Source organism: Chiloscyllium plagiosum, unplaced genomic scaffold, assembly GCF_037043375.1.
Source record: "Chiloscyllium plagiosum isolate Xiang-an unplaced genomic scaffold, Cpla_swu_hap1 HiC_scaffold_30, whole genome shotgun sequence".
In the NCBI taxonomy this organism is placed as follows: Eukaryota; Metazoa; Chordata; class Chondrichthyes; order Orectolobiformes; family Hemiscylliidae; genus Chiloscyllium; species Chiloscyllium plagiosum.
The window spans coordinates 23,034,527-23,049,005 of NW_028270168.1; the positions used below are offsets into that span (position 1 = coordinate 23,034,527).

Below are 14,479 nucleotides of genomic sequence, written 5' to 3' on the forward strand. Positions count from 1 at the left end.
AATTCAGTTCCACCATCCTTCAACAGCATTCACTTCAAATCTCAATAGCTCTCTGCGTATAACCCTGTCACCACTTCCCCTCCAACTGCCTTTTCCCCAACTGCTCTGAAGCTATTTTCTCTTACCTAGCCACTTGCCAGTGATGATATTTTCTCCCTACTTGCTCTATCAAAATGCCTCCATTTTGAATGCCTCCAGAGTGCCTCTCATTAACATTCTTTTCTGTATGGAGAACAATTGTGCCTTTGCTAATTTCTTGATATAAATTAACTCTTTAGTTCCTTGTATCATCCTGGTAAATGCGCTCTTCAGGGCTTTGATATTTTTTTCAAATCATGTGATGCATAGTAATGCAACCGAGGTCTAACCAGAGGTCCATAATGAGATTTGTCACAGGGGAACACACCACGTCAAATTGCTTGTTCGCTCTTTATTTCGCTTTGGCTACAAGCTGAACAGCAGCAATCACCAAGCCGCAACTCTAATGTGTGACTCAGCACTTTTGCTAAAGGAACTGTTACCACCATCAGTATTAGCACTGATACTGCGCAGGAATATACATTGAAATAAAAATGAAAAATCACACTATTCAGTGCATCGGTTTGTGCTGCCAGCAACAGAGTTATAATCCCGAGTACTTCACCCTGGTGCTGCTCATTTCTAAATGCTTTTCCCAGACAATTCAAGATTGCATTAAGTTGGATACTTTTCACAGAGAGTGGAAATTATATGAAAGTTTCATAACTCCAAAGTTAAGCCCTGATGAAATTGCGGGAAACACACGATGCAATGCAATAACAAAGGCCACTGAATCACAATGTTTCTCCAAATATTTGGTTGGGAGAAGGGATCCATCTTATCTATTACTTGATTTGATATGTCACTTAAATCCAGATACATCAAGTCTCTCTTTATTCTGCGCACATTATACTTGCCTTGTTCAGGAATCTCTTTCAACACTCCCTTCTTAACCAGTTCAGCTCTGCTTTGTCTCACAGATAACTTCCTGTCCAAAACTGGAATTATAAAAATATGTCCGTGAGCAGACTTTCAGATAAATGTTTCTCACAACTCCCTTAAGTGACATCATAAACATGTTAAAACTCAAATCAGAAGAGAATGAGGGCAAGTGTAGGAGAAATGATTTACAGAATTTTTTAGATCATGTAATGCCATTCCAGAAATTGTGAAGAATGCAGAATCCATAACAGCTTTGTAAGGAACATGATTAATATTTGAAAGATAAAAGTTCAAGAGAAAAAGGTCTTCAAAGAGCCCATAAAGGCACAAGTGTTCTTGAACCATGCTTTAAATACAATCATTCTACCTGAATAAAAAGTTTGCTCATCTTCAATATAACATGGCATTTAAGGTTTAAGGCACTTATTGGTCTGATGGCCATTTAAACATTCAGATATTTTTCAAGTTATGCCGGGGCCCTTTATAACATTGTCACGCAACTTTCTTATCTTGGGACAAATATTTTCAAAAGTAGCAAACAATCTCTGTAACTAAAATACTTCAGCAGGGTACGATAATACTTACTGTGTTAAATGAAAGCAGAAACTCTTCAGATACTCAGGCTAGGTAACAACCATGGAGAAAACAAACTAATTTATGGTCTAGATATTAATCCTTTCAGAACAAAGTACTGTGCTAGTTTTGATCTGATGAAAACACCCAGTATCTTTTGATCATTTCATAATTTCAGTGTCTGTTAAACTATGACTTTTGCTGCTCATAAAAAAAAACTATTTTTTAGCACAATCACTGCCGATAGTTCACTTAATTCTAGTCTTGGACATCTCAAAATGTACTCTGAAACACAGTGCAAATTAGAAAGACAAAATCAATAACTACAGCGTGGTACTGATGTCAGTGGTGGGGTAGTTTTTGAAGAGGATTCTGAGGGACAAGGTGTACATGTATCTGGAAAGGCAAAGACTGGTTTGGGATAGCTAACATGGCTTTGTGGATGGGAAATCGTCTCACTAAATTGATTGAGTTTTTTGAAGTAGTGACAAAGATGATTAATGAAGGCACAGCGGTGGATGTTATTTATATGGACTTCAACAAGGCTCCACATGGTAGACTGGTTAGCAAGGTTAGATTACATGGAGTCCAGGGATAGCTAGCCATTTGGATACAAATTTGGCTTGAAGGAAGGAGACAGAGGGTGGTAGTGGAAGGCTGACTTTCAGACTGGAGGTCTGTGATCGAAAGCATGCCACAAGGATTCACTTTCAAGGAACTATTTCAAGGAGTATTTTATATACTAAATAAGGAGCAAGAGAGTGGCTAGGGAAAGGGTAACTCCATTCAAGGAGGAGGAGAGAATTTATGGGCAGAGCCAGAGGAAATGGGTGAGGTCCTGAATGAGAACTTTGCATCAGCACAGGTATTCACAAAGGAGGACATTGTGGATGCTGAGTCTTGGGTGGGGGTATTTTGATATTCTAGGGTCTTTCAATAAAAGTAAAGGTGGAGGTGTTGGGTGTTTTGAAAACATTAAAATAGACAAGTCCCCAGGACCTGACGGGTTCTATCCCAGAATATTGAGGGGCAAGTGAGGAAATTGTCGGGATCTTGTACAAAGTCTTTGTAACCTCTTTCATCATGAGAGGACCGAAAGGACTGGAGAATAGCAAACATTGTTCCTTTGTTAAAGGAGGGCAATAGGGATAATCTGCAAAATTACAGGCAAGTGAGATTTACATCAGGTAGAGAAATTACTGGAGAAGATTCTTAGGGATACCATTTACTCACACTGAAAAAAACATGGACTTATTAGCAATAGGCAGCGTGGCTTTTTGTGGAGAAGGTCATGTCTCTCAAATTTAAGTGAGCTTCTTTTCGAGGAAGTGACAAAGATGATTGATGAATGCAGGGCCATAGCAGTTGTCTACTTGGACTTATGACAAGGTCCCTCATGGCAGGCTGACACAAAAGGTGAAGTCACATTGGATCTACAGTGAGCTGGTAAGATGGATATAGAACTGGCATGGTCATAGAAGACACAGTAACAGCAGAAAGGTATTTTTCAAATTGGACATTCGTGATCTGTCGTGTTCTGCAGGGACTCCTGGTGTTGTAATATACACACACACACACACACAAATATATATATATATAAAAGTGATTTGAGCATCCAATTCAGACCAGATCAACCAACTACTCATCCACCCCCACCGGTGTGTGGCACTGTGATGCAGCAGTGCTTACCACTGAACCAAAAACACCGCCCTTAGTAGCATCAACATACAGAGTGATCTAGGCATACAGGTCTATAGTACTGTGAAAGTGGCAACACAAATGAATAAGGTGAAGGCATATGGCACACTTACCTTCAGTAGTTAGGCACAGACTTTAAAAATTGGCAAGCTGTGTTGTGGTTGTATAGAACTACGTTAAGCTACTGTTAGATCCCACAGGCAGCCCTAATATCCACACTTGGAATACTGTGTACAGTTCTGGTTGCTACACAATCTGAAGGACATAGAGCCTTTGGAGACAGTACAAAATCAGCTTTCCAGAATGTTGCCTGGTTTGGTATTAGCTATGACAGATCAGACAAATTTAGTTGCTTTCATTTGCATATCAAAGGATGCAGGGTGACCTGATAGAAGTTTGCAAAATTATGAGACATGAATAGACTGGATAGTCAGAATATTTTCTCCCAGGGTAGAAATATCAATCACGAGGTAAAAGGTTGCATGTTTAAACGAGATACGAGAGGTAGACTTTTCCCCCCTACACAAGAGGGTGGTAAGTGACTGGAATACACTGCCAGAGGTGGTGGTGGTGGAGGCAATAGCAACGTTTAAAAGGCATCTTGACAGGTATGAATAGGCAGGGAATACAGAAATACAGACTGTGTAGAGGCAAAAAGGTTTTTAGTGAGGAAAAGCATCATGTGTTGGCACAGCCTTGGTGGGCCAAAGTGCCTGTTCCTGTGCTGTACAGTTCTTTGTTCTAATGCATACAAAATTCCTTGGGAAATACGGCACTCACATTGAGGGCACACCTGAAACTGATAGATAGTCACTTCCCTTTGAATTTTTCATGCTTCCTGTCCCCTGAACCAAAAGCTATCGCATTGTGGGGTGACTCTTCAAAAGTGTCAAAGGTGATATCTTCACGAACATAGTCCTTGATTGGAGTCTGCAGAGCTATTTCCACCGATAGGGGATACCTCACTTCAAAACATCACAGCTTTACACGATGGGCCGAATGGTCTCCTTCTGAATTGCATCATTCAATGGTTCTAAGATATCACTGCTGCTCGTCGATAGTTTAAATTGCAGAGAATGTTTGCTCCTATTTTTCTGGACTTTCTTAGCAATTGCATAAATATTGCACTTCGGAAGCAGATATTATGTCACATTCACATGCATGAAAAAGCATGTGAACATTTTAGATCAAGGTCCCTGATCAGAAATGGTGACTCAAAAGGAAATAGTTAAGTTAAAATTGCTTTTACAGACACCCAATTACAGACTTTATCCTTGCTTTATTTCAGAAAAGTTTAGCTTCAATTTTCAGACTGGAGAAAAGTTCAATTGCTTAATTTAAATTGACAAATTAACTGGCATTTTTTGAAGAGTCATCCCATAAACTACAACTGGATCAGGTGCGTAAATAATAATTGTTTGATTTGATAATTCTGATAAAGACAATAAAAAAATCTGTCTATAATTTAGATTACCTTTCCTTCATATTGTGTTATTGGAAGCTGCAGATTACCAAGTGAGATCATGACTAAATATTCTGTTTAATTAAAATCACAGACCAGGAGTTTCCCTTGGAGGTCTCATGGGAAATGGGTGTAACACTGAGCCATTTAGATCAGGAAGTTCCTCTGTTTATTCAGAGTTAACATCTCTGTCAAGTTGCCAGTTGAAATGAAACAACTGAACTCTGAACCCCTTGGCAAACCAGGAGAAGGAAATTGAGAAGAAAAACAAAATCTATCATTTGGAAATTGTATTCCAAGTATAAGCCTATCAATGTCACTTAGCTTCACTACAGAACTGTTGAGGTTGAAACAAAATTCCAATATTCACTCTTTGGACTTGGGTTGAATGACCACAGGTTCAAAGTACCAGGACAAAGTGCATTCCTTCTCTTCTGCAATGGAAGGTTCACAAATAAAAAAAACTGTAAGAAATCATAGAACTGAGATCCAATGTGACCAGCTTGCTGCATTCTAGTACAAGCCGACCAGATATCCCAACCCAATCTAGTCCCACCTGCCAGCACCCGGCCCATATCCCTCCAAACCCTTCCTATTCCTATACCCATCCAAATGCCTCTTAAATGTTGCAATTGTACCAGCCTCCACTACATCCTCTGGCAGCTCATTCCATACACGTACCACCCTCTGCGTGAAAACGTTGCCCCTCAGGTCTCTTTTATATCTTTCCCCTCTCACCCTAAACCTATGCCCTCTAATTCTGGACTCCCCAACCACAGGGAAAAGACTTTGCTTATTTATCCTATCCATGCCCCTCATAATTTTGTAAACCTCTATAAGGTCACCCCTCAGCCTCCGACGCTCCAGGAAAAACAGCCCCAGCCTGTTCAGCCTCTCCCTACAGCTCAAATCCTCCAACCCTGGCAACATCCTTGTATATCTTTTCTGAACCCTTTCAAGTTTCACATCTTTCCGATCGGAAGGAGATCAGAATTGCACGCAATATTCCAACAGTGGCCTAACCAATGTCCTGTACAGCCGCAACATGACCTCCCAACTCCTGTACTCAATACTCTGACCAATAAAAGAAAGTATACCAAACGCCTTCTTCACTATCCTATCTACCTGCGACACTCCACTTTCAAGGAGCTATGAACCTGCACTCCAAGGTCTCTTTGTTCACCAACACTCCCTCGGACCTTACCATTAAGTGTATAAGTCCTGCTAAGATTTGCTTTCCCAAAATGCAGCACCTCGCATTTATGTGAATTAAACTCCATCTGCCACTTCTCAGCCCATCTGGTCAAGATCCTGCTGTAATCTGAGGTAACCCTCTTCGCTGTCCATTACACCTCCAATTTTGGTGTCATCTGCAAACTTACTAACTCTACCTCTTATGCTCCATCCAAATCATTTATGTAAATGACAAAAAGTAGAGGGCTCAGCACCGAACCTTGTGGCACTCCACTGGTCACAGGCCTCCAGTCTGAAAAAACAATCCTCCACCACCACCCTCTGTCTTCTACCTTTGAGCCAGTTCTGTATCCAAATGGCTAGTTCTCCCTGTATTCCATGAGATCTAACCTTGTTAATCAATCTCCCATGGGGAACCTTGTCAAATATAAGTCCATGCAGATCACATCTACCGCTCTGCCCTCATCAATCTTCTTTGTTACCTTTTCAAAAAACTCAATCAAGTTTGTGAGACATGATTTCTCATGCACAAATCCATGTTGACTATCCCTAATCAGTCCTTGCCTTTCCAAATACATGTGCATCCTGTCCCTCAGGATTCCCTCCAACAACTTGCCCACCACCGATGCCAGGTCTACTGGTCCATAGTTCCCTGACTTGTCCTTACCACCTTTCTTGAATAGTGACACCACGTTAGCCAACCTCCAGTCTTCTGGCACCTCACCTGTGACTATCGAGCACATAAAGCTTTGAGATGACAATCTTTGACAGCTTTCCAAATTGTAATTCCTGGTAAGATGGCAAACCAATGACAAATTATGTGTGAATCAAGAAGTTCTAAATGGAATAGTATTACTTAGCAGAAGTGAGATTCGATAAGGTTTTACAGGATTACAGGAGACTTAGTAGAGAGCTGAGATGGAAGGTAACGTACGTCATATAGTGACTAGGGTACACCTGCTGTTCAGTTCAAGAAACGCTCACCATAACTCACCATATGGTTTTCAATTGCTTTCAAATGGGGTCTGATTATAGGAACTAACACAGGAAGTATAAAACAGAAAATAATTTAATGTTTACTCTGGATTTGGAGTAAACCCACAGTTATAGGACAACCAGATAATAATACAGAAGTGTCCTGCAAAGACGAAGCTTCTGGTCAATTGGTTGTCGCTATTAGTCATTAAGTTACGTGCAACCTAATCAACTGATCCCTCATTAACTCTTTGCATTGTGCGTTAGTGTAAATACTGTCAGAATTGATATAAAACCAACAGATTCTAAGTTTTGTCACTACCTCCCATACCCACTCTTGATATACAACGTTGATGAAAAACAAGTACATGTAACTCTAGGATATGTTGAAAGGTACAGAGAGAGTAGAAGCTGTGTTGTTGAGTTGAGATAAGTCTACTCTAAACAGCAGGAGAATGAGGTTTGAAACTAAGCTGCATGCACTGGTGATTTGCATCAAAGCTTGAATAAAATAACGCCACATGCTGTCAGAATGCAATTCCAGTTTGCTGCAATATTTCTCATCATCCACAATGGTTCAAACAGATTGTAGTGATACCAAAATATACAAATCAGGGTTAGCTTTAGCTTGTTCAGCACATTATCTCAGGAGCTGCCAGGAGATCAAGAGTCAGGCTTTAGGTTTCTGAGTTAAAGGTGTAAATGAGGGGGAAAATAAATAACAGAAAAGGTACTGAAGTGAGCTCTGAAAAGCAGCTTGACTTGGTTGAGATACACATCAACAGTGAAACATTCCAGCCAGTACCTTCAAAACAAGAGAGGAAGTTTAAAAAGATCAGAGAGACTTTTCAATCTCTGCCATGTAGAGGGATTGGGTGGGATTCAAATTAAGGCCAGATACTTTCTCCAAAGGGCAGTTGCAAAAGTTAGCCAAAGGGCAGTTGCAAAAGTAGGCCAGTCCACTCAAGTTACGATGTGATTGTAGAACAGACGTGGAGATTTGGGGGCAGGTTTGAGCAGGAACTACAGAGCAAGAGAATTATATAAGCAGATGGTTAGTAGTAGCTCACTCCATCAGCATCCAGGCCACTAGTTGAAACATTCATTCCTTCCATCAGTAGCACACTACTGTATAGCAAAGATGCATTATTTACATGATACATTCAACAACTTGTCAAATCATCTTTCAGAGCAGTCAACTTCCAACTTTTACCATCCAGAAGAATGAGGGCAATGGGTGCTACCAATACTTCCAGCTGCAAGATGCCTCCAAATCATGTACCAGCCTGATTTAGAAGTGTCAGTATTGGGTGAGAACCTTCCTAACAGCAGTGTGTGTGTCCCTACATCACAAGCTCTTCGGTGGTTCAAGGCAGTAGCAAATCACCATCTTCTCAATGCAATTATTGCTAGCTTAGCCAGTGATACTGACATCCTGTAAATGAAGTCTAATTAATCGTGGAAAGATCAAAATTATGGAACTTTTCCCATGTTGTTGGAAGTTACAGAAGTGGACTTCTAACTATCCAAGTCTATATAACCTGTGATCTTTTCTCACATTTGATTGGGCCCTACACCATTAGCCCACTTCACTAATGACCAAAAAATGGTGACTTCATTTCTTAGTTTCAACTAAATCTCAGCAGATAGTCAACATCTCAAAGTTGCTGTCATTTAAATATGATGCAGAACCAAGACTTCTACCTGCACTCTCACCTACAAGTAAAAACTTCCATGACAACATTCCCAAGAACATAACTTTATGAGCCATAAGAGGATGTTGAGTGACTCAAAGTTATGAAAGGCACAATAGAATTGCAAATACACAAGGCTAAGCTGGAAATTTGGTGTATAAACAGCTGTACACATTGCAATGTGTGGCATAGATTGAGTGAAGGCTTTGTGAAACATCACCATTTGATTCCTAGACTTTCATTTTAATTCTCTGCTCCACTCGCTCTTTGGTCTGCCTTTTGCCTCTGACAATACTGCAATGGACTGCTTCATAAACTTCAAGAACAGCACTTCATCTCTCAATTTGGCGTTTTACAAACTTGCAGTGTCAACACTGAGTTTAACAAGTTTAGACAAAAGGCAATGCGCCAATTTTCTGGAAAACAGATAACAGAATCATAAAATTCACTTTCCTACCTGTCCCCCACAATCTGCCACTTTGTCAGCCAATAGTTTGCGTGACCCAGTGCTCAATAAATTCAATACCCAACTTCTCTATTTTTGTGGGAATAGAATTCCAAAGAACGATGATCTCGCATCGGTCTTAAATGGAAGAGTATTTTCAAATTGTGCCCCTAGTTTTAGATTCTCCCACAAGAGAAAATGTTCTCAGCCAATTTCCTCAACATGCCCTAATTCAAAAGGCATTTCACCATTAGAATCAGCCAAATTAAATTGGAAACCATTCAGAAAATTTAAGTTCAGACCAGAACTTAATATTCCAGGTGCACACTTATCAGGACCCTGTACAGAAATAGCAAGGCATTCTTCCTTTTATATTCCATTCCCCTTGCAATGTAAATTACCATTCCTTTTGCCTGTTGTACTTGCAATCTAACGTTTTGAGATTCATATACAAGATATCTCTTTATTGCAGCATTCTGTAGTCTCTCTCCATTTAAATAATACTTTGCTTTCCTATTCTTCCTGCCAAAGTGGACAATCTCACATTTTCCCCTTTATATTCCATCTGCCTAATGTTTGTTTGCTCAATTAACCTATTTTTATACCTTAAGATTCTTTGTACCCTCAAAACGTACTTTCATCCCTGTCTTTCTATCAGCTGGTTTGGTTACAATACTGTCAGACCCTCATAGAACATATAACACTACGGCACAGAACAGGCCCTTCGACCCTCGATGTTGCACCGATCAGTGAACTAATCTAAGCCCATGTACCACCCCTACACTATCCCGTCATCATCCATATGCTTATCCAAGGACTGTTTAAATGCCCTTAATGTGTCTGAGTTAACTACATTGGCAGGCAGGGCATTACATGCCCTTACCACTCTAAGTAAAGAACTTGCCTCTGACATCTATCACCCCTCAACCTGCAGCCTTGCCCCCTCGTACAAGCTGACATCCTCCTCGGAAAAAACTTTCACCATCCACCCTGTCTAATCCTCTGACCATCTTGTATGTCTTGATTAAATCCCGTCTTATCCTTCTTCTCTCCAACGAGAATGGACCCAAGTCCCTCAGCCTTTCCTCGTAAGACCTTCCCTCCAGACCAGACAACATCCTGATAAATCTCCTCTGCACCTTTTCCAATGCTTCCACATCCTTCCTGAAATCAGGCGACCAGAACCGTACACAATATTCCAAGTGAGGCCGCACTAGCATTTTGTACAGTTGCAGCATGACATCATAGCTCCGGAACTCAATCCCTCTACCAATAAAAGCTAACACATCATTTGCCTTCTTAACAGCACTATCAATCTGGGTGGCAACTTTCAGTGACCTATGTACATGGACACAAAGATCCCTCTGCATATCCACACTACCAAGAACCTTTCCATTGACCCAGTATTTTGCCTTCCTGTTATTCTTCCCAAAGTGAATCACCTCATATCTATCTGCATTGAACTCCATTTGCCACCTCGCAGCCCAATTCTGCAGTTTATCTGAGTACTCCTGCAACATTCTTCCACAGTGTCCACCATTCCACCGACTTTAGTGTCATTGGCAAATTTACTAAGCCATCCACCTATGCTGCGTCCAAGACATTTATAAAAATGACAAACAGCAGTGGTTCCAAAACAGATCCTTGTGGCATACCACTAGTAACCGGACTCCAGGTTGAATATCTTGCATTAACCACCACTCGCTGCCTTCTTACAAAAAGTCAGTATCTAATCCAAACTCCTAAATTACCCTCAATCCTATGCCTCCTTATTTTCTCCAAAGGCTTTACTGAAGTCATTGTACATGTTAAATGCCCTACCCTCATCCACATGCTTGGTCACCTTCTCAAAAAAACTCAATGAGGTTTGTGAGACATGACCTGCCCTTGACAAAAACCATGTTGACTATCTGCAATCAAATTGTTGCTTGCCAGATGATTATAAATCCTATCTCTTATAATCCTTTCCAAAATGTTTCCTACAACAGAAATAAGGCTCACTGGTTTATAATTACCTGGGTCATCTCTACTGCCCTTCCTGAACAAGGGCACAACATTTGCAATCCTCCAGTCCTCTGGTACTAAATCTGTAGACAATGATGACTCAAAAATCAAGGCCAAAGGCTCTGCCATCTCCTCTCTAGCTTCCCAGAGAATCATCAGGTAAATCCTGTCTGTCCCAGGGGACTTATCTACTTTCACACCTTCTAGAATTGATAACATCTCTTTCTTACTAACCTCAATCCTTTCTAGTCTAATATCTCGTATCTCATTCTTCTCTTCTACAATATTCTCCTTTTCCGGAATGAAAACAGATGAGATATATTCATTTAGCATCTCTCTTACCAAAGGGTCCACACACAACTTCCTACTTCTGTCTTTGACTGCCCCTATTCCTACCCTAGTCATCCTTTTATTCCTAACATACTTATAGATGGCTTTAGGGTGTCCTTTATTCTATCTGCTAAAGGCTGCACATGTCCCCTCCTTGCTCTGAAGTCTCTCTTTAAATCCTTCCTAGCTAATCTGTACAACTCTCCATCGCCTCACCTAAACCAACTTGTCTCAATGTCACATAAACTTCCCTCTTCCGCTTAACAAGGGATACAATTTCTTTCGTAAACTACAGTTCCCTTACCTTATCACTTCCTCCTTGGCTGACAGGGACATACTTATCAAAGAACCTTTCTTGAACTTCTGCAGTCCATTTGCTGTAGATTAACTCACAATGCACTTAGGGATGGGGTTCCAGGATTTTAACCCAGTGACAGTGAAGAATCAGCGATTTATTTCCAAGTCAGGATGATGAGTGGCTTTGAGGGGAACTTGCAAGTGGTGGCGTTCCCATGTGTTTGCTCCCTTGTCCTTTAGATGGAAGTGGTTGTAGATTTGCAAGGTGCTGTCTGAGGAACTTTGGTGAATTTCTGCAGTACATCTTCTAGATGGTACATAGTGCTGCTACTGAGCATCGGTAGTGGAGGGAGTGAATGTTTGTGGATTTGGTGCCAATCAAGCAGCCTGCTTTGTCCTGGATGGTATCAAACTTCTTGGGTGTTGTTGGAGCTGCATCCATCCAGTCAAGTGAGGAGTATTCCATCCAAATCATGAATATAGATCAAAATAGTTGAGGTCTCTGCATTGAAGGCTGTGGTATGCACCAGTTGCTTTGCCAACCTGCAAATGACCCATTTAACTCAATTCTCTATTCCCAAAACACTTTTGTAGTCTATGAAGCAGTCACTTTGTTATAGAGTAGATGTGGCAGCTAAATTGCATACAGCAAATTCCCATAAACAACAATGTGATAACGACTAGATAACATGTTTGTTTCAGCAATGCTGAAAAGGGTACATAGATAATTCCCCTGTCCATGTTCAAACATAGTGCTATAGAATCATTTAAAAGGAGTGTGCACATGCACATGCGTGTAGGGGACAGGAGTCTCAATTTAATATATCTGAACGATAGCATGTTCAACAGTGCACATCTTCTTCAGTGCTGAACTAGAGTGTTGTCCTAAATCTTTGTGCTCAAGTGCCCCACGTGCAGCATTGCTGTTTGTGTTTCCATATAAACAGCATAACCTGCTGAGTGCTCCCATATTATAAATGTAAATAGAGTCCTAGAGATGTACAGCATGGAAACAGACCCTTTGGTCCAACCCGTCCATGCCGACCAGATATCCCAAACCTAATCTCGTCCCACCCGGCCCATATCCCTCCAAACCCTTGCAATTTATATACCCATCCAAATGCCTGCTAAATGTTGCAATTGTACCAACCTCCACCACTTCCTCTGGCAGCTCATTCCACACATGTACCACCCTGTGTGTGAAAAAGCTGCCCCTTAGGTCCCCTTTATACTTTCCCCTCTTACCCTATACCTATGCCCTCTAGTTCTGGACCCCCCACCCCAGGGAAAAGACTTTGTCTATTTATCCTATCCCTGCCCCTCATAATTTTGTAAACCTCTATAAGATCACCTCTCAACCTCCGCTCCAGGGAAAACAGCCCCAGCCTGTTCAGCCTCTCCCTACAGCTCAAATCCTCCAACCCTGGCAACATCCTTGTAAAGCTTTTCTGAACCCTTTCAAGTTTCACAACATCTTTCCGATCGGAAGGAGACCAGAATTGCATGCAATATTCCAAGTGGCCTAACCAATGTCCTATACAGCCGCAACATGACCTCCCAACTCCTGTACTCAATACTCTGACCAATAAAAGCATACCAAACGCCTTCTTTACTATCCTATCTACCTGCAACTCCACTTTCAACGAGCTATGAACCTGCATTCCAAGGTCTCTTTGTTCAGCAACACTCCCAGGACCTTACCATTAAGTGTATAAGTCCTGCTAAGACTTTGCTTTTTTCATCCAACTTCCTCAATAAGAGTGTTTAGGTTGTAAAAATGAAGGTTTCCCATCACAAAGGTTCTGTATTCCAACTGGTAACTGCAAGTACCAGCAACTCTTTGGAAAGAGTCACTACTAGAAAAGAACAGATGCGCTTTGGTGAACACTTTGGTGTTGCTGCCACTGTTTTAATATTTTTTTAAAAAAAATTCTTGCTTTATTCACGAGATGTGGACATCACTGGCCAAGCAGTTATCATTTATTCTTAACTGCAATCGAGCTGGTGACGGAGGAGCCACCTTTTTAAAAGGCTACAGTCTTACTGAAGACCATAAGACAGACCATGAGGCACAGGAGCAAAAGTCGGCAATTCAGCCCGAGCCCGCTTTGCCATTCAATGAGATCAGGGCTAATCTGACAACTGTCAATTTCTTCACTTTACTGCCTTTGCTCCATATACCTTCATTCCTTTACTGAATAGAACTCTCAGAAAGGAGAAAAGTGAGGACTGCAGATGCTGGAGACCAGAGTTGAAAAGTGTGGTGCTGGAAATGCGCAGCAGGCCAGGTGCCTCCCACTCTGTGGCTGAACACTAACTCCCCCTCCCACTCCGCCAAGGACATGCAGGTCCTTAGCCTCCTCCATCGCCAGACCCTGGCCACACGATGCCTGGAGGAAGAGCGCCTGATCTTCCGCCTAGGATCCCTCCAACCACACAGGATGAATGTAGATTTCTCCAGCTTCCTCATTTCCCCTCCTCCCACCTTATCTCAGTCCCAACCCCTGAATTCAGCGCCGCCCTCTTGACCTGCAATCTTCTTCCCGACCTTCCCCCCCACCCCCTCTCCGGCCTATCACCCTCACTCCTTCCACCTATCATATTCCCAGCGCCCCTCCCCCAAATTCCTCCCCCCGCCCTCCCAACCTTTTATCTCAGCCCGCTTGGTACACCAGCCTCATTCCTGAAGGGCTTATGCCCGAAATGTTGATTCTCCTGCTCCTCAGATGCTGCCTGGCCTGCTGCGCTTTTCCAGCACCACACTTTTCAACTCTGAATAGAACTCTTGTCTATTTCAATCTTAAATATACTTATGATCCAGCTTCAACAGCCTTCTGTGGTAAAGGA

The 14,479-nt window shown here is 41.7% G+C and overlaps 1 protein-coding gene across 6 annotated transcripts in view; it reads right to left on the reverse strand.

The window, feature by feature from the left end:
* The window catches only part of LOC122563623 (phosphatase and actin regulator 4), a 182,795-nt gene that overhangs the window by 25,943 nt on the left and 142,373 nt on the right, over positions 1-14,479 (reverse strand). For 5 of the 6 annotated variants that reach the window (XM_043717591.2, XM_043717592.2, XM_043717590.2 and 2 more), the window contains one exon: positions 936-1,016. The exons of the other annotated variant lie outside the window; for it this stretch is intronic. In XM_043717591.2, the coding sequence (XP_043573526.1) occupies positions 936-1,016 (81 nt within the window). The remainder of the gene's footprint in view (positions 1-935; positions 1,017-14,479) is intronic. 6 annotated transcript variants of the gene reach the window in all.